This window comes from Rhinopithecus bieti, unplaced genomic scaffold (assembly GCF_001698545.2).
Source record: "Rhinopithecus bieti isolate Rb0 unplaced genomic scaffold, ASM169854v2 scaffold_11401, whole genome shotgun sequence".
Lineage (NCBI taxonomy): Eukaryota > Metazoa > Chordata > Mammalia > Primates > Cercopithecidae > Rhinopithecus > Rhinopithecus bieti.
Genome location: NW_016807151.1, coordinates 1250957 through 1272030, shown reverse-complemented (window position 1 = coordinate 1272030; position 21074 = coordinate 1250957). Strand labels below are relative to the sequence as shown.

The window sequence follows — 21074 nt, the reverse complement described above, 5'->3', positions numbered from 1 at the left end:
AGGGTTTCTACTGTGAAGTTCCTCTGTCCTGCCCCTTTTCATACTCGTTGGAACAAGTCACTAAGTGCAACTTGCACTCAAGGTGTGGGAGGTCTTAAACTTCCTGGAGAGGGGGATTGTCTACAAAGATTAATTGAATTCTTCTAACAGGTCTTTTTAAACTTGATGAAAACAGCATGAGTACCGAATCAGTCTAACATGTCTGTTCTTTGCAGGGTGGGAAACCCCGTAAACACCGGAAGGATCGGCTACAAGATTTAATTGATATAGGCTTTGGCTATGATGAGACAGATCCATTTATTGATAACTCAGAGGCTGTGAGTAATGTATCTTTAATATAGCTGCTAATTCATTGTTTGTATGGGATAGTAGAAGTCAAGGGTAAAGTAACTTAAATAGTGCAGTGAATGTTTTTATTTGTGCTTTTAAAAGCCGTGTTCACTACTTAAATTTTTTTTTTACCTTTTTTTTTTTTTAAGAATACTGCAGATTGAGAATTTTGTAATTTCGGGTTTGTCTATGGTGAGTTGTTATTACACTGTTAAAATAGACCAAGTTTTATGAAACTTTTTTCTGTAAAAGGCTACATAAGTAAGTATTTTAGACTTTGTGAACCGTATGGTTTCTGTTACAATTACACAAGTTTATCATTGTAGCATGAGAGCAGCCATAGATAATACCTAAAGAATTAGTGTGGCTGCATTACAATGAAACTTGACTTATGGTCTGTGAAATTTAAATTTCATATCATTTTCATGTGTCATGAAATATTTATTCTTTTTTTTCCAATAATTTTTAAAATGTAAAATCCATTTCTAGCTTGCAAGCCGGTGGGCTGGATTTGGCCAGTGAATCTCATGCTTGCTGACTCTGTACAATGTCTTTATTTTCATATGCTCTGCTCCTTTCCAGTTACTGAAAGAACCTCTTGGGATTCTGTAATAGTTGCTCATTTTCAGATGTCTAATTATAGCGTTGACTCCATCATCACCCCTTGCTCAAACTGAGAACAAAAATAAGTTTTAAAAGGAAAAGGAAAATCAAATGCTGAAAACATTATGTTAAGCTAATGGTTCTCAATCAAGGATGAGAATATTAGTACACTTATCTTAACTCAGACTTAAGGAATTAGGATTTCTGGAGGTGAGGCCTACAGAGATTTTAGTGTTTTTGTTTTTTTTTTTTTAATGTAAGATTAACATGCTTATGGTAAAACAACAATAAAGTACAAGGTGATTATGAAGTAGAAGGTAAAGTACCCAGAGGCCCCACTCCTGAGAGGTAAATACGAAAAATCTTCTTGTGTAGTTGTCCAGAAATTTCAGTGATACATATTAGTACATGGATATAATCCTAATGGCTGTTAGCGAATATACCTAAAGTACATAGTGTATTTGTCTAGTCCTGTTTGATGTACGTCTAAATTGTTTCTGGTTTTATGTACATACAAATAATTGAGCATCTGGATGCTTTTATCTACTTAAGTAAATGTGTATGAAGGGTATTTGTAGAGTGCATTTATATGGGTAGGGTAAATTTCTAACAGTGGAATTTATTGGTCAAAGGGCATGTATTTGCATCTTGATTTTTACTGATACTCCCAAACTTGGGCAGGTGTGTTTCTAAATGACTTCCAACATAAGAGCCATGCAGTCTTAAAGATTGGTGCTACTAGGTTGAAATTAATCTGGCAGACATCTCTAATACCTATTTAATTCTTTATTGCTGCCATGCCTTATTACCAGGATGGTACATTGAATGCCAGTCTTTATCACCAGTCTGTTTTGATTGAGCCCTACAGCTTTTCCCCTGGAATCCCCTGTCTCTTATAAAAGGAAGAGGAATTTAGGAGAGCATTTAAGGACTGTAGCAGCCCCTTGATCACATAGCAAATGAAAGACAGCAAGTCATGTTTTGCAGTAGAGAATGTATATGTTCTTCCATTCTTGTCTATATACTAGAGTAATCTAATCCCTGGGATTATGATATCCTCTGCGATGTGCAGTAATTAAGGATATACAGAAAGTGATGCTAGGTGACTATTACACTCCCCACAAATTATATAGTATGTCTTTTTTCCTGTTGCTACAGTGCTTGCTTATAAAGTTGATGACAGAACATATAAAGGTAGTAGAATGACAGTGAGGACTTCAACCTGAGGCACATTGGATACTCTGTCAAACTCCTAAGTTGCTTCTGGTGTCCTGACATAATCTTATTTACCATACTAGGCAGCCTGGTCTGTAGAAGTAACATATTGCCAGTGCCCTTTGGAGTAAAATGGGCTTCGTATTACAAAAAAGGTTGTCAACCAATAAATCAGGGCATGGAATGTTTTCCAGAGTCTTGACCTTGATTTGTAACTCAGTGAAGAAGTCTAGATTATACTCTTAATTCAGTTTCTTTTTTTTTTTTTGAGACGGAGTCTCGCTCTGTGGCCGGGGCTGGAGTGCAGTGGCGGATCTCAGCTCACTGCAAGCTCCGCCTCCCGGGTTTACGCCATTCTCCGGCCTCAGCCTCCGGAGTAGCTGGGACTACAGGCGCCCGCCACCTCACCCGGCTAGATTTTTGTATTTTTTAGTAGAAGTGGGGTTTCACCGTGTTAGCCAGGATGGTCTCGATCTCCTGACCTCGTGATCTGCCCGTCTCGGCCTCCCAAAGTGCTGGGATTACAGGCTTGAGCCACCGCGCCCGGCCTCTTAATTCAGTTTCTAATTTGCCGTGTAGCCAGGAGCAAGTCTTTCAGCACTATCCGGTTTTCTCTGCTGTAACTTGCTTACCCCACAGAATTATTGAGCCTCAAATATGGTAATGAATGTCAACTAGCTGAAGAACGTGAAGCAAGTGCAAAGCATCAGTAGAAGTGTTAATATTATGTGTACATTTTGAATTCTAAATAACCCAAGAAGGAACTTAGCCATATATAAATGGGCATCACATGTACTCACATGTGATTAAGCTACTATTAAGTAGCTTAAATAGCTTTTTTTAATTAATAAACTTTATTTTCTTAGAGCAGTTTTAGAGTCACAGCAAAACTGAGCAGAAAATACAGAGCTTCCATGAACACCTTGCCCCCATGCACACACTACCTTCCCTCCTCTCAGCATCCTGTACCACAGTAGTACATTTGTTATAGTTGATGAGCCCGGAATTGTGACACATCATTGTCACCGAAGTCCATAGTTCACGTTAGGGTTCATTCTTGGGGTTATATACTTTGTGGGTTTGCACAAATGAATAATGACACGTATCTACGATGGTAGTATCACACAGAAGTATAGTATCACTTCCCTCAAAATCTTCTGTGCTCTGCCTATTCATTCCTCCTTCCCTCCTAATCACTGGCAACTACTGGTCTTTACTGTCTTTGTAGTTTTACCTTTTCCAGAATGTCTTATAGAGAAAATCATATAGTATGTAACTTCTATAAATAACATTTTCAATATCTCCTTTTGTAGCATTTAGGACATTTTCATGCTGACTTTTGTAACCCATAATTGGATTATACATCAACTTAAAGGACATGACTGGTATTTTTAAAGAAAATGAACTCAAATAGAATAGAAATTAGTACATCATTGGTAGACTATACAGTTTTTATTGTGTGTGTATGTTTGTGCTAGATTTTGATGGATAATGTATTTTCCACTTGGATTGTGGTGAAGAAAAGTTGAAAGCTACTGTTAATTAATAAGTTAGGATGAATTTTGTACATACAGATTGTTTAGTCATACAACTAGTTTCTGAACGAGATAGGTTCCTGTTTTATAAGAACAAATTGAACTGAAATGCAGGTTGCTTGACTTACAAAATAACTTAGTGTCTTTGCCCTTGATATATTATTTGTTTTTTTTTATGAGATAATTCAGACATAAAACAACTATAGTCAAACCAAATGATTCTTGTTCTTTTCATTTATCGTATTGCCAGTAAGCTTTCCATGTTGGCATATTTTTGATATATTCTGAATCATGCACTAATTACTAAAAATAAATACCTGAAAATAAATGCTTTTGAAGGTTATTTTTAGTCTCATATTTATGCTACCAAATTGTAAAAGAGCTGAAAGAAAATGTTTTATTTATTATTAATGATACCAGGCATGAATCACACTTTATTTAGATAATCTCTTTTAAATTTCACTAGAACTTTGTGAAGTAATATTGTCCCTGTTTTATAACCGTCTAAAATTGATGTTAAGTGATTTTCCCTGGGTCATAGTAGCTAGTCATAGGCAAGGAATCTAAATCCAGGACTTTGGATTCTTAAGTTCAGTGTATTACCTCTTAATACATTCTACTGAAATGGCTAAACTAAATATTCATGAAGAGTGTATTCCCCTGAAGAGTGTTCGGATAGGAAAAGCTCAGCAGAATACTGCATAAGAAAACAGACTTTGAGCACATCAGAATTGCCCTGGATACCTGGGGATGAACATGTTTCACTCCCACGTGAAGCTGCTTGATATAGTAGATGGGTTGGAGGCAGCCACTGACTTTGCCATAAACATGTATATAGAATTGCTTTGGTAAGGTACTTACCTGGCTTTCACTTTTACAGTGGGAGTAATATTTGCCTTTTTTACCTCACAAGGGTATCATGAGGACCAAATGAAATAATTTATATGAAGAAGTATTGAAAATTATAAAACATGGTACAAAACAATGTAGGCAAAGAGTACAGGTGTTTTTATCTTGTCACAGTTAGTTTTCAGAATTATTACAGTCTTTTCACTTTTAATCCTTCACTCCTCACATCACTTCTTTATTTGCAGATGGTCCTGCCCCTTTTCTTCAAGATCTTTATAATAGTGTAGCTCTTTGTAGTAGATTGTTCTAGTAGTGTATCAAGTAGAGCAATAAGAAGGTAGTTCATTTTTTTCTTTTACCTTTCTTCAATCATTTTATTTCTTTTTAATTCAGTGTGATTGAACTGGACCCTCTTCCTTTTTCCATTCTCCATATAATTGAAAAGGATACAGTTTAAAGTTACAGCCTTTGTAGTTAGCCTTAATATTCTTACAGTAACTAATGGGGTATGTATATTCCTTGCCCATGGCAAAGAAGTTTCCCTAAAAATCTGACTTTCTTTTTTTTTTTTCTTTTTTTGTTTTTTTTTTTTTTGAGATGGAGTCTTGCTCTGTCACCCAGGCTGGAGTGCAGTGGCCGGATCTCAGCTCACTGCAAGCTCGGCCTCCCGGGTTTACGCCATTCTCCTGCCTCAGCCTCCCGAGTAGCTGGGACTACAAGCGCCCGCCACCTCGCCCAGCAGTTTTTTGTATTTTTTTTAGTAGAGACGGGGTTTCACCGTGTTAGCTAGGATGGTCTCAATCTCCTGACCTTGTGATCCGCCTGTCTCGGCCTCCCAAAGTGGTGGGATTACAGGCTTGAGCCACCGCGCCCGGCCAAAATCTGACTTTCTTAAAGACTAGTTAGATGATGTGAAGAACCTCGGAAGTAGAGGTCTGGAGATCCCAGGTAACAGATATGTTTCTGCAATCAGATAAGTTCCTTTTTTCTTTCCTACTTTGAACACCTTCATTTGGTTAAGTTGTCCTTCACTTAATGTTTGCCTTTTACCCATCTTTATCAGGTGAGGTAATGATAAACCTTAAGATCCAGCCTTTGGGGACATAAGTGTGATTTAAACAAATTGAGTTCCTTTCTGCAAGCAAAGTGCCTCCTCATTCTAGGTCCTCAAGTATGTGCTTTCTGAACAGGGCAGTTGTTTTTCTGTGCTATTCTTCTTTTAAAATATGTGCTATTCTTATTCTAAAATGTATTTGCTGTTTTTCTTTCTTTCTCTTTTTATTTCTGAGACACAGTCTCACTGTGTCACCCAGTCTGGAGTGCAGTGGTATGATCTCGGCTCACTGCAACCTCCACCTCCCGGGTTCAAGCGATTCTCCTGCCTCAGCCTCCCAAGTAGCTGGGACTACAGGCACCCGCACCCCACCGGCTAATTTTCTTTTTGTGTTTTTAGTAGAGATGGGATTTCACTGTGTTGGCCAGGCTGATCTTGAACTCCTGACCTCATGATCCACCCGCCTTGGCCTCCCAAAGTGCTGGGATTACAGGCGTGAGCCAACATGCCTGGCCTAAATTAAATGTTTTTAAAATTTTCTCCACTTAAAAGCATACGGCTAAGACAGGAAAAAAATAGTTTCTGTTAAATAGAATGTTGTGTTGTTTTTTGTTTTTTTTAGACTGAGTTTTGCTCTTGTTATGCAATGGCGCAGTCTTGGCACACTGCAACCTCTGCCTCCCAGGTTCAAGGGATTCTCCTGTCTCAGCCTTCTGAGTCGCTGGGATTACAGGCGTACGCCCGGCTAATTTTTGATATTTTTAGTAGAGACGGGGTTTCACCATGTTGGCCAGGCTGGTCTTGAACTCCTGACCCCAGGTGATCTGCCTCCCTCCACCTCCCAAAGTGCTGGGATTATAGGCTCCAGCCACCGTGCCCAGCCAGTTTTGTTATTCTTTATAAAATCTCCTTATGGTAGGAAATGAAATTTACTCCTTATCTGGACACTTAGTCATCTTTTTAAACTTGATTTCTCATCAGAACCATTTGTCATTAAGAATAGTAGCAGTGGGAAGGAAAAAAAAAAGGAATAGTAGCAGTGATCCTTGAATTTTTCTCAGCAGGTGATATATTTAGAATTTGCTTTATTATTTCAGAAGTTTTTTTCTTATACCAAATTATCAGAGCTAATTTTTATTCCAGATAGTAACTTTTTCTAAATTTATTTTACAAACATCCTCATTGCAGTCTGTGTTGCAGTTAGGATTTAAGGGAGATGCTGCCATGGTGGATGAATTTCTTTGACATTTATAGAGTTAAAGACAATAGGATACAGCTGAAACTTTTTTTTTTAATCTAGTATGATGAATTAGTTCCCGCTTCTCTAACAACAAAATATGGAGGCTTTTATATCAACACTGGCACTCTACAGTTTCGCCAAGCTTCAGATACTGAAGAGGAAGATATTACAGACAACCAAAAGCACAAGCCACCCAAAGTGAGTTTATCAAACATTGCGACAGTAATGAAAATGTTCAGTTAATAGGATTTTTTAAATGTTACTTGTGTCACAAGTGTGAATGTAAGGAAAAGTAAAATACAAACCATTGTGTCGTGGATATATAGTTACATGCTTTAAAATTAAATTATGTGGATATGGGAAAATTGGTATTTACATCATAGAATTATATTTTCTTTGAAAAACTTCTCTCTACAAATGTGGGCTAATAATTTACTGTTTCTGGGAGAAGGTTATATTTCTCGGATAGGTTGAGACTTGCTATAGAAATGACTAATAGCTGTTAACCTTTCCTAAGATGTCATTTGTAACAAAATCTATAGAATTTGTATACATTGTCTTTGGGAAAGATAGAGTGTCCTTAGATAAATGTTTCTTGAAGTGTGGTCCAAAGACTTACTTATACCGGAATCACCAGAATGCTTGTTTAAAATGCGAATTATAAGGTCCTAACCCAGATAACTGAATCGAAACCGGAGGTGAGAGTGCTCTTGAACCCCAAGGATCTGCATTTATAACAAGCGATTGTAATGCACACTGACATTTGAGAAAAACCGCTGCTGGTGCTGGATTGCTAACATCAAAGAGTAAAGCATTGATACTTTCATAAATGATCATTCTTTTATCATTTTGCAGGTCCCCAAAATAAAAGAAGATGATATCGAGATGAAGAAGCGGAAGCGGAAAGAGGAAGGGGAAAAGGAGAAGAAGCCAAGGAAAAAAGTACCCAAACAACTAGGGTACGTTCAATTAAACCTAAGAAGGGAACTAGTGTCACAGTATGACTCTCTCTCCCTTTAGAAAGATATCTTACCATTAACTAATTCAACTTAGCTGAGTCTAATTTAGTACGTTATTGACAAATATTAGTGACTTACATTTAATACTACTGTAGTATTTGTTCATAAGTAGAAGGCCTTGTAATCTTAGAGACTGAGTGTTTTAGATGAAATTTATAGATTGGTTCATTAAGTATTTTGCTCATTATAACTTTTACCGACAAGAACCAATTTGAAAAGATACTATAAACATTGAAAAAACGGTTCTAATCTTTTGGTACTAAAACTAAGATGCCTGGGGAATGAGGATTAGCAGTAGCCTATATGTAAACAATTTATGGTTGTTCTAATATTTAAAATTTTGATTTGATTGATTGATTGATTGGAGACAGATTCTCACTCTGTCACCCATGCTGGAGTATAGTGGCCCAATCTAGGCTCACCGCAACTTCCATCTCCTGGGTTCAAGCGATTCTCGTGCCTCAGTCTCCCAAGTAGCTGGGATTACAGGTGTATGCCATCACACCCGGCTAATTTTTCTATTTTTAGTAGAGAATATTTTAGTAGTGAAACATGAGGGTTTCACTATGTTGGCCAGGCTGGTCTCAAACTCCTGACTTCAGGTATTCCACCTCCCTCAGCCTCCCAAAGTGCTGGGATTACAGACGTGAGCCACCCACTGCACGCAGCCAAAATTTTCATTGATTGTATATAGCTGTTCTTTTTTGTTGTTGTTGTTCCTCCTTGAGACAGGGTCTTCTGGCACAATCATGGCTCACTGCAGCCTCAACCTCCTGGGATCAAGGGATCCTCCTACCTCAACTACCTGAGTAGCTGGGACTATAGGCATGTACCACTATGCCTGGCTAATTTTTATATTTTTGTACAGATGGTGTTTCGCTGTGTTACCTAGGCTGTTCTTGAACTCCTGGGCTCAAGTAATTCACTAGCCTCAGCCTCCCAAAGTGCTGGGATTACAGGCATGAACCACTGCACACAGCCAGTATATAGCTAGTATTAATGATATTGCTGCTAAAAACGAAATAGAATTTCTTAGAAGCCTTACATCAGGAGAACAAAATATTTGTATAATGTAGTCAAAAATTACCAATTGCCTTGACTTCTCTGTGGCTTTTCTCACAGAGCTAAGGGAAAGACACTTGCGAGAGGCTGAATTTTCTTACTCTACTTAGCAGTGGAGGTGCATCTGAATTTTGGGTTATCAGTATCCATAAGGTTGATGTAGGGAGTATTTCTCCCCTTCTAAGACTTGGGATTACAGTCATTAAAAAATTAGGAGAAAAAATGTATGTATTACTAATGGTTGTCTTAAATGTTCATTATTTACAAGTAGACTTCTTTGGGAACGTGGGCTGCAAGTAATCCCTTCTATTGAATGTGTTGTTTTTCAACTTTATAACTTATTCATGTATTCAGCTAATATTTATTAAGTACCCTGCTGTATACGAGGCACTGATGTAGGGTTTGGGTTGTGTAACAGTGACTGAAACATGGGGCTGCCTTCAAGATGCTAATAACCTTTTAGGTTCTGTAGTGCACATAGAAGCATTTAAGCTATAGGATTTAGAAAAGATTTCTAGGAGGAAGTAATAGCTAAACTGAGCTGTTTCCACATTTTCTTCACTATAATGGCCATTTACCTATTTGCCTTTCATGGGTGACGTTCCAGATTATACTGAAGAAGATGCTATTGTAATGGCATAAGTTAATAAGAAATTAAGAAAACTGCTCTGTTACCTGTCAAATGATTATTTTAATTCTGTGCCTGCTTATTTATATGACACTTTAAAATCACACATAGCCTAACTGATCATTTTTTTCTTCACAGAGTTATGGCTCTAAATTCACACAAGTCTGAAAAAAAGAAGAAACGTTACAAAGATTCTCTTTCTCTGGCTGCCATGATCAGAAAATTCCAGAAAGAGAAGGATGCATTAAAGAAGGAGTCTAACCCCAAAGTCCCAGTGACCTTGTCAACCCCTCTCTGAATAAACCCCCATGTGCTGCTGCAGCACTGGGGAATGATGTCCCGGACTTAAATCTGAGCAGCACTGATCCAGACCTTCCCATTTTTGTTAGCACAAATGAACATGAGCTGTTTCAGGAAGCTGAAAATGCCCTAGAGATGCTAGATGATTTCGACTTCGACAGATTACTAGATGCTGCTTCTGATGGTAGTCCCCTATCTGAATCGGGGGGTGAAAATGGAACCACCACCCAGCCAACCTACACTTCTCAGGTTATGCCCAAAGTGGTACCTACACTCCCAGAGGGTCTACCTGTACTTCTTGAAAAACGTATTGAAGACCTTCGTGTAGTAAGTGTAATAATTTTCTTGCTTTTTATTTGCTGTACAAACATGAGAATTAATGCTTTTGTTTGTTTGTTTTATTTTCCACATAACACTGATATAATTGCTTTTGTTTTTTAAAGATAATAACCACAGTCCCAACATTTTTATAACTTTTTATTTTCCGTGTTTCCTCTTAGACCTTTCTTTTTTTTGAGACGAAGCCTCGGTCCATCGCCCAGGCTGGAGTGCAGTGGCATGCTCTGCTCACTGCAAATTCCACTTCCCGAGTTCAAGTGATTCTCCTGCCTCAGCCTCCTGAGTATCTGGTATTACAGGCGCCCACCACCTCTCCCAGCTAATTTTTGTATGTTTAGTAGAGATGGGGTTTCACCATGTTGGCCAGGCTGGTCTTGAATTCCTGACCTCAGGTGAACTGCCTGCTTCGACCTCCCAAAGTGCTGGGATTACAGGTGTGACCCACCGCACCAGGCCTAGACCTTTTCTTTTAAATAGAAATAACTGGCTGGGCGTGATGGCACATGCATGTAATCCTAGCACTTTGGGAGGCCAAGGTGGGTGAACCACTTGAGGTCAGGAGTTTGAGACTAGCCTGGTCAATATGGTGAAACCCTGTCTCTACTAAAAATACAAAAAAAAGTTAGGTGGGCGTGGTGATGCGTGCCTGTAATGCCAGCTACTTGGGAGGCTGAGGCAGGAGAATTGCTTGAACCTGGGAGGTAGAGGTTTCAGTGAGCCGAGATTGTGCCACTACACTCCAGCCTGGGTGACAGAGTAAGACTCCATCTCAAAAAAAGAAAAAAAAAACCCAAATAAATAAATAGAAATATCTTAGTGATAATATCAATAGAGTTGATTCTTTTATTATTAAATAGGATTCACCTGACTCTAGAGTAGATGGCATAGGTATTTTGTTATCCCATGTGGCCCCATCTCTATAATCTTAGTTTCTTTTAGGTTTTAAAAAGTGCTAATGATGCAATTCAGTTTTTAAAGGTGTAATTATTAATAATGGCTTATTGTTTATTTAGCAAGAACCAATCCTGTGTGTTAGTTCCTTATTTATAAGATAGGGACTGCAACACCAACTTTTTTGGCTGTTACGAAGGTTAAACATGGTGATGAGCATGAAGTCAGACACATGGTAGACAGTAACGTGTATAGAAAGTGAGACATCTCCTTTCTGTCTCCTTTCTGTTACCTTGGAAATCACAGCAAGAATTAATAAACCTATGGATAATCAAAATACACAAGATATCCAAAGTATTTGCCTCATTTTGTGAATTTAGGAAGATAAATTATATGTATTGTATGTGTATGTATATCAAATATGAAAGAGAAGGGTATGTATGCTGAATTTCAACACTCAAACTGCATACCAAGGACACAAAGTTAAGTGAATTATAGCCGTACCCTCAAGGAGCTTATTCTTTAGTAAATAGATATGGAAACAGTATCTTGTTTTTTGAACTGTGGATTGAGACTTATCAATGGGTTGGAAATCACAATAGAAGGTAAAGGCCAGCATTTTTAAAAAATGAAATAAAAATGGCCAGGTGCGGTGGCTCACACCTGTGATCCCAGTGCTTTGGGAGGCTGAGGTGGGCAGATCACCTGAGGTCAGGAGTTTGAGACCAGCCTAGGCAACATGGTGAAACCCCATCTCTACTAAAAATACAAAATTTAGCCCCGCATGGTGGCAGGCGCCTGTAATCCCAACTAGTTGGGAGGCTGAGGCGGGAGAATCGCTTGAACCCAGGAGGCGGAGGTTGCGGTGAGCCGAGCCTGCCACTGCACTCCAGCCTGGGCGACAGAGCAAGACTCCATCTCAAAAAAAAAAAAAAAAAAGATAGGAATACGTGCTAACACATCAAAAGTAGGTTCCAAAAGTATTGTTGTATGACATTTTTGTTTATATACGTGTGTGACTACTGGATGACTAAATCTAATTTTCTATAGCTAGGTCATATAAAAAGTCTTGCGGTTATAAAGTTTAAAATTCCATCAGAAATTCTTCTAGGTGTTTTTACTCAAAGGAAATCTATTTTTTATTCACATTAGGCTTTGGTAAGTACTATAGATGCATCATGAAGACATTGTAACTTAATTTGCAGTTTGATACCTTTTATGACCTGTGATGGTGATTGAATTTAAAATAGGCAGTACTAATTTATTATTCACATTACTTTTAAAAAATATTGTTTTGCCTTTACCAAATCATCAGTTAAATGACCTTTTAAAAAATCCTTTATTTCAGCAGTTGTACTATTGATTCCATATTACTTTTTCACTACGTTTGACTTTTTAATTTCCTCTTAGAGATTACCAACTCTACTGATTTTTTTGTTGTTGTTGACTATATCTAAGATTATTTTTTTCCCCAAAATATAGCATACTGCCTCCAGCCACCCATTTCAGCTGGATCATTGACTGTATCCTGGTCAGCGATCCTCATGGAATGTAGCTAACTCTATTAATAATTATGTCAGTGACTCCTTAAGGACAGAGTCATAGAGTCTGTCTTCTTGGATTCAAGTTAGATATGGCACCAGATTCTTTTGTCTGCTCGTAGAAGTCTGCAGCTTCAATGTGGGTTGATCACACGATTTGGACCTTTTTTTTTTTTTTTTTATCCTACACTATTTTTGTTTGTTTGTTTTGAGATGGAGTCTCCCTCTGTCCCCAGGCTGGAGTGCAGTGGTGCGATCTCAGCTCCCTGCACCCTCCACCTCCCTGCAACCTCCGCCTCCCGGGTTCAGGTGATTCCTGCCTCAGCCTCCCAAGTAGCTGAGACTACAGGCGCGTGCCACCACACCTGGCTAATTTTTTGTATTTTTAGTAGAGATGGGGTTTCATTGTGTTAGCCAGAATGGTCTTGATCTCCTGCTCCAGCCTCCCAAAGTGCTGGGATTACAGATGTGGGCCACTGCACCTGGCCGATATTTTAAAAATCTGTAAAAGTTGTGATCCTAAGAATATGAAAAACAAAAAGATCAATTCCCATCAAGGTTAAGAGCCTCTGGAGGGACCATGGGCCTGCTGACACCTTGATTTCAGCCCAGTGATACTAACTTTGTACTTTGGACTGAGGAAGGGTAAATTTCTCTTGTTTTAAGCCAAAAAGTTTGTAGTTTGTTACAGTAGCTGAAGGAAACTTACACAATACCCAGCTGAACTTGAATCTCTCAAATGACTTTGCCTGTCTGTTCATCACAACTCATTTGGTGTTCTGATAGGAGCTTTTTTTTTTTTTTTTTTTTTTTTTCATTAGATATTAATCTCAAAGTAATTGTTTATTACGGCAGGGCACAGTGGTACATACCTATGATCCCAGCTACTTGGGAAACTGTAAGGTGGGAGGATTGCTTGAGCCCAGGAGTTTGATACCAACCTGGACAACATAGTGAGGCCCTATCTCAAAAAACAAAACAAAACAAAAACCAAAAAACCTTTGAATATGTTGTCCTAAGAATAGAAAATAGAGTAATGGCTTATTTTGAATTATGGCCATCTTTCTTGTTTGTCTAGGCTGCCAAACTTTTTGATGAAGAAGGAAGGAAAAAATTCTTTACACAGGATATGAATAATATTCTTCTGGAGTAAGTAATTTTCTTTAAAAAAAAAATTAAGAATTATTCATTAAAAAATGTAATAGTCCTTTGAGATACTGGGTGTTTGGCAAGTCTTGGGCATGAGTTCTTCCCTTTAAGCCTTACAGCATGTATGATTCACATTTGTTTCTCAGCAAAATTATGTTTCTGCATATATTGGTTTTCCTGGACCACTTAGGATAATCAAAGCTTTCAATAGTTACAACTGCCAGAGCAAGTGGCCACTGTACAGGTTGGATATTTAGCTAGACTTAAAAGTACTTCATGTCACCTTATGTGAAAGTGTCTTTCTGGGAAATGTTAGAGCATTTATATATGGATTTGGCATGATTTCCCATCTACTTTTATTACTTACCCTGGGGAATAGTAATTCCATTGACACCTAGTGAGGTTAATTATAATTTGTACAAACTTTTATAGTCAAATGGAAAGTACAGTTTTGTAAAGAAATTGTGGTTGTGAGGTAGGATAGAGATAATGTAGAGGAGATTGCAGTTAGATTGAGAATAAGGTGAAGGTGGATATATAATATAGATTGTATTTAAATTAGCAAATTTTGTATTTCACTTAGCAATAATTTTGCACTCAGAGTTTGATACTAATGAAGCACTAGGTTCTAAGGTTGTGGTCAAATAAACCGAACTTGTAAACCTTGTTCTCGACTTAGATTTTAACCATTGTTTCCAGGAATCAGGTATATAATTGGATGCAGATCTGGTCAAAAAGTAATCATGGGGAAAATAGCGAATTTTCACCTCTCTGGTGAAAATAATATTTGCTTATTCTTAGTGATTTAGTAGCATCATATATTATAGAAAGACACAGGAAAGGCCAGGCATGGTGGCTTATGCCTGTAATCCCAACACTTTGGAAGGCCAGGGTGGGAGGATCACTTGAGTTGAGGAATTTGAGACCAGCTTGGGGAATGTAGTGAAACTCCATTTGTATAAAATATACAGAAAAATTAGCCAGGTGTAGTGGTGCACACCTATCATGTCAGCTCCTCTGGAGGCTGAGGTGGGAGGATTCATTAAGCCTGGGAGATTAAACCTGCAGTGAGCTGTGTTCGTGCCACTGCACTCCATCCTGGGTGATAGAGTGAGACCCTGTCTCCAAAAAAAAAAAAAAAAAAAAAGAGAGAGAGAAGGAAAAGGGAAATAATGGGAAAAGGAAAAGGAAAGTAGTATTTATAATACTATAATTGCCATCTTTTAAATACATAATGGAGATAGTTTCTCATGAAATGTGAAGAAGGGCTGGTTGAATCATTGCTTCTGATAATGCTTGTAATTTATTACAGTCTATTATTTTGGAGTGCTTAAAAATAGACTCAGAGAACATATAACTTAGTCTGCTGCTAGTATGGTGGCAGAGGAGTTTCTCATTTCTGTTCCTAGTTATTTTAACCAGGAATTTTCAGATGGAGTCTTTCTGCCATCTACACCAGCTCCTTTTCCCTAGTTCTCTTTAAGACTCCAGACTCAGTGAACAGTGCAACCATTACTTGTCAGAGCTGTCCCAGATTCCATAGTCAGGGATCCGCAACTCTTCTTTTTCTTTCCACCTGTGAACCCAAAATGTGATCAGGGCCTTCTCTTGTGACTGAGGCTGTTCTTTTTTATTTTACTTTTCTATAAAAGGGAGCAACTGTTTCTGTCCCGGGAGAGTCAAAAGACCATCCTTGGGACATAGCTTCTCAGATAAGCAGAATATCAGCATTCCATTTACAGGCTTTCCTGTTTATTCCTCTCATGTCTATCTTTTTTTTTTTTTTTTTTTTGAGACGGAGTCTTGCTCTGTTGCCCGGGCTAGAGTGCAGTGGCCAGATCTCAGCTCACTGCAAGCTCCGCTTCCCGGGTTTACGCCATTCTCCTGCCTCAGCCTCCGGAGTAGCTGGGACTACAGGCGCCCGCCACCTCGCCCGGCTAGTTTTCTGTATTTTAGTAGAGACGGGGTTTCACCGTGTTAGCCAGGATGGTCTCGATCTCCTGACCTCGTGATCCGCCCGTCTCGGCCTCCCAAAGTGCTGGGATTACAGGCTTGAGCCACCGCGCCCGGCTCATGTCTATCTTAAAACGAATCTTTTCATTTTTTGGAGCCCATCTGCTTTTTATTTCACAGAGGGTATGCCTCCAGTTTCACAAGTACTAGTGTTCTGAGTTGAAGTTTTTCCCTTTTAGTCACTTTCTTATTCCCTCAGCCTCTTTTTCCACTTTCCTAAACAAACATGTCTTATTTTCTGTATTGAGTTGCCCTCCTAAGAGAATATGGAACATGATTATTTAGAGTAGGAACTCCTGTGAAGATATCCAGTTGTATTGGTGATGCCTCGCCATTGCTTCCTTATACTAGGGGAAAAAAAGATCTATTTGTTGGAATAGGGAACCCCCTTCCCCCTTTTTTGCCTGATTGAATTTTGCCTACTCAGAACACTAGATCAAGAAATATACAACATGCTGACTTGATTTCCTTGCCTACTACCTAGAACAGACATTGCTCATAAATTTTTTTTTTTTTCTTTTTTGAGACAGGGTGTCGCTCTGTTGCCCAGGCCGGAGTAGTGATGTGCTCATGGCGCACTGCTGCCTTGACCTGCGGGCAGTTGCCACTGGGCTGAGGGGTAGTATAATATCTCTTTGAGGAAAAGAGCTTTTGGTTAATTACAAATTTATTGTGTTTTACCTGAAAACATAGAGTTTGCCCCTGTAACCCAAAAAATATTTCCAGCTTGTTCATGGTTATAGAAGTTGTACTCTTAGACTGATAGAATACTTTTATAGCATTACTATTTATTGGTATGGGGCTGGGCGCAGTGGCTCACACCTGTAATCCCACACTTTGGGATCAAAGGCCAAGGCGGGTGGATCACCTAAGGCCAGTAGTTCAAGACCAGCCTGGCCAACATGGTGAAACCCTGTCTCTACTAAAAATACAAAAAACTTAGCTGGTCATGGTGGCAGGCGCCTGTAATCCTGGCTACCTGGGAGGCTGAGGCAGGAGAATCGCTTGAACCCAGGAGGCAGAGGTTGCAGTGAGCTGAGACCACGACATTGCACTCCAGCCTGGGCTACAAGAACGAAACTCTGCCTGTAAATAAATAAATAAACTATTTATTGCTATGGGTTTTTTTTTCCCCCATGAAAAATACTCTTTAGGAAATCATGAAAAGATACAATGAGAACAAGAACTGGCTTTGCTTTCTTGTCTGTACAATGCCACCTAAAACACATTGTATATTGTTCATTGTTGTTAACTTTTTTGGCCAGCATTGAGTTACAGCTACAAGAACTAGGCCCCGTCATTCGCAGTGGTGTCTACTCCCACCTTGAAGCTTTTGTGCCATGCAATAAAGAAACACTCGTAAAACGTCTAAAGAAGTTACATCTCAATGTCCAGGTAAGAGGAAGAACGATAATATCTACATCTTGGGTTTTATAACCTGTAAAGACAACTTGTTTCTGTTTGGGGCCTTTGCACATTAATTGATTTAATATAAGTACTCACCTTTTTTTTTTTTTTTTTTGCTTTTTATACAGGGTCTTGCCCTGTTTCCCAGACCGGAGTGCCGTGGCGTGAACATGGCTCTCACTGCAGCCTTAACCTCCTGGGCTCAAGCAGTCCTCCCACCTTAGCCTCCGAAGTAGCTGGGACTACAGGCTGGCATCATCACACCTGGCCATTTTAAAATTTTTTTTTTAGGGACAGGGTCTCACTATGTTGCCTAGGCTGGTCTTGAACCCCTGGCAAATTTGAAGTTATTTAATATCCCTTTGGCTATGGAAGAAAGATATCTTACCCTTGCTTTTCTTTATATGGTTTTTATCACATATATTTGTATCCCTAAACATTTTATTTAGTTTTGCATGTTTTTGAGCTTCATATAAAGAAATACTGTCTGCTTTCTTCTGTAGTTTGTAATGTTCAATATTGTGCACCTGAGATTCATCTTATGTCTACATATAGCAGAAATTTTTTTTTTTTGGAGGCAGAGTCTCGCTCAGCCCAGGCTGGAGTGCAGTGGCGTGGTCTCAGCTCACTGCAACCACCATCTCCCAGGTTCAAGCGATTCTCCTGTCTCAGCCTCCCGAGTAGCTGGGATTACAGGCACCCGCCATCATGCCCAGCTAGTTTCATATTTTAGTAGGGACGGGATTTCTCCGTGTTGGCCAGGCTGGGGTCTTGAACTCCTGACCTCAGGTGATCCTCCCAGCTCGGCCTCTCAAAGTGCTAGGATTACAGGCGTGAGCCAACGTGCCCAGCCGGAAATACATTCATTTTTACTGCTGGGTAGACAGCGTTCCATTGTGTGAATATATCCCAATTAATTTGTCCATTTGACTATTTATGGATATTTGGATTGTTTCCGGGAAGATAGTCTAAGCTACATAATTCTTCAAAAGTAATCATCTAGGAACGATGATACTGGATGTTCACTTTTTTTTTTTTTCTGGCCACTGCGCCTGGCCAGATGTTCACGTTTTTAAAAATAAGATTTTATGTCATATGTGCTATCATATTTATTTACTGGTGTTCATGGAATAGGTTAATATGTACATTTTTAAACATAGGATTTTACGTTATATGTGCTGTAATATTTACTGGTGTTCATGGAATAGGTTAATATGCTTATTTGTAATATTCGTGTTTTAAAATCTTTTCTTTACCAAAATCACATTTTAAAAACAGTTGTTTTGGCTCGGTAGCTCACGCCCATAATCCCAGCACTTTGGGAGGCTGAGGCAGGCACATCACTTGAGGCCTGGAGTTTGAGAACAGACTGGCCAACATGGCAAAACCCTGTCCTACTAAAAATAGAAAAATTAGTTGGGTGTGGTGATACACACCTATAGTCCCAGCTACATGGGTGGCTAAGGCACGATAATCACTTGAACCCAGAAGGTGGAGGTTGCAGTGAGCCAAGATGGTGCCACTGCACTCCAGCCTGTGTGACAGAGCGAGACTCTGTCTCCAAAAAAAAAAATTGTTTCAGTGAAGAAAAGTAAAGTCTTATAATATTTCTGCACCTATAATGGTGATAAAAGTATGTTTTAAGTAGTTACATATATAGATACGGTTGCTTGCAAGGTGAAAGTAGTAAATTGGTTGATTAAAACTGTCAGATGCAAGCCTACTTTCTTTTTTGCCCGGAAAACCCACGTGAATAAGAGTTTTCGGGTTCCTTTCACTTTGGCCTTGACCTTGCATTTTTACTTGCAGCCTAAGTCAGAATTACCGTAACTGAGAGAATAGGATACTAACATCCGGTTGGTAGTCACCCAAACCAAACACGTGTGTTCGTGTTCCAGAGCAGTGTCTCTTCTTAGGGCACTGGTTTCCCATCATAATGGAGATTAACCAGTAGTAGTCTATACAAGTAGAAGACAATGATTTTGTTTTATGTTATCTATATGAAAGTGTCCATGGGGCATTTTGGTTTTTTTTTTTTTTTTTTTTTTTTTGACGGAGTCTCACTCTGTCGCCCAGGCTGGAGTGCAGTGGCCAGATCTCAGCTCACTGCAAGCTCCGCCTCCTGGATTTATGCCATTCTCCTGCCTCAGCCTCCCAAGTAGCTGGGACTACAGGCGCCCGCCAACTCGCCCGGCTAGTTTTTTGTATTTTTTAGTAGAGACGGGGTTTCGCCGTGTTAGCTAGGTTGGTCTCGATCTCCTGACCTCGCGATCCACCCGTCTCGGCCTCCCAAAGTGCTGGAATTACAGGCTTGAGTCACCGCGCCCGGCCCATGGGGCATTTTTAAGAGTGTAATGGAATACCATTAATAACTATGCTGGGCAACAGGGAAAAACTGGGACTCTTCTTGGGTAACTTGGAAATGTCAGTCTAATTGTGTATCTAGTGTGTATTACGAAAAGTCAGTGCCGTAGGAGAAATGTGCATATTTAGATATGCTAATATTTCAAATCTATAATTGGTATCTAAAACATGATTTTTATCTTTTGAGGACCTGCTTACAAAATTTTGTAAATATGTCTGATAAAACTTTTAGTATGTTTTCTTTTAGGATGATCGTTTAAGAGAACCTCTGCAAAAATTGAAACTGGCTGTTAGCAATGTCATGCCTGAACAGCTATTTAAATACCAGGAGGACTGCCAGGCTCGTAGTCAAGCTAAGTGTGCCAAGTATGTATCTCTTCTATTTGGACTGGCTTTTGTATTTGAGAAGTGTATGTATGTATGTATGTATGTGTGTGTGTATTTTGAGACGGAGTCTCACTCTGTTGCCCAGGCTGGAGTGGAGTGGTACGATTTTAGCTCCCTGCAACCTTTGCCTCCCGGGTTCAAGTGATTCTCCTGCCTCAGCCTCACAAGTAGCTGGGATTACAGGCACCTGCCACCACACCTGGCTAATTTTTGTATTTTTAGTAGAGAAAGGGTTTCACCACGTTGGCCAGGCTGGTCTCAAACTCCTTACCTCAGGTGATCCACCCGCCTCAGCCTCCCAAAGTGCTGGGATTACAGGTGTAAGCCACCGTGTCTGGATGTGCATTTGAGAAGTGCTTTTAGCTGTTCTGATGTTAAGTGGACCTCATTCTCAAGTAGAAATCCACATATACCACTGACATGATATAATTGAGTATTTTGTAAATGGCACTCAGTTGCTTTGGAGTCAGAGACAAAAAGTGTTTGTTAATGGATTGTATGGAGGTGATCAAGCAAGAGCTAACACTGTTGAGACATTTCACAACCCCACCTTGACTTGTTGTGATTGAATGCAAGTATTTTCTGAACTAAAAGATGAATGTTGGTGCCTTTAGATTGTAATTTGAAGTCCTTATTTACCAAACTACTTTATAACTCCTTTCAAATTCGAAGTATTTTGTGGAAAGGTAGATTCCCTGTTTACCCTCTCTTTTAACATTCAACTAAGCAATTCAACAAGTGTTTATGGAGCATATTATATAGGCAGTGATGGGTTAAAAGTTTGTTTTGTAAAGTGTTTTTCATTTTTAGATTGCATACAGATGAAGAACGTGAAAAAAATGGATCCGAAGAAGATGATGATGAGAAACCAGGAAAACGTGTCATAGGACCAAGAAAGAAATTCCACTGGGATGATACCATCAGGTAAGATTTAATTCGTTTTCACTTTTAATGTATAATGCAGAAGTAAGATTCCTCATTTAAAAAAAAAAAAAAAAACTCTATAAAAAAAATAAAACTAGATTGGAAGCAACCAAAGATTAGTGTGTAGGAAAAAATTATTCAAGAGAAGATTAACTGGGCTCTACTATCCTCACAGTATTATTGATTTTATTTTCTTTCTTTTTTTTTTTTTTTTTTTTTTTTTT

At 39.0% G+C, this 21074-nt stretch overlaps 1 protein-coding gene across 1 annotated transcript in view; it reads left to right on the top strand.

Moving 5' to 3' along the window:
• Positions 1–21074, top strand: part of UBN2 (ubinuclein 2) — an 83118-nt gene that overhangs the window by 23551 nt on the left and 38493 nt on the right. The window contains 9 exon segments of the mRNA XM_017880398.1: positions 216–317; positions 6887–7024; positions 7682–7785; positions 9674–9825; positions 9828–10162; positions 13685–13755; positions 17034–17163; positions 19787–19905; positions 20737–20850. Of these exon segments, the coding sequence (XP_017735887.1) occupies positions 216–317; positions 6887–7024; positions 7682–7785; positions 9674–9825; positions 9828–10162; positions 13685–13755; positions 17034–17163; positions 19787–19905; positions 20737–20850 (1265 nt within the window).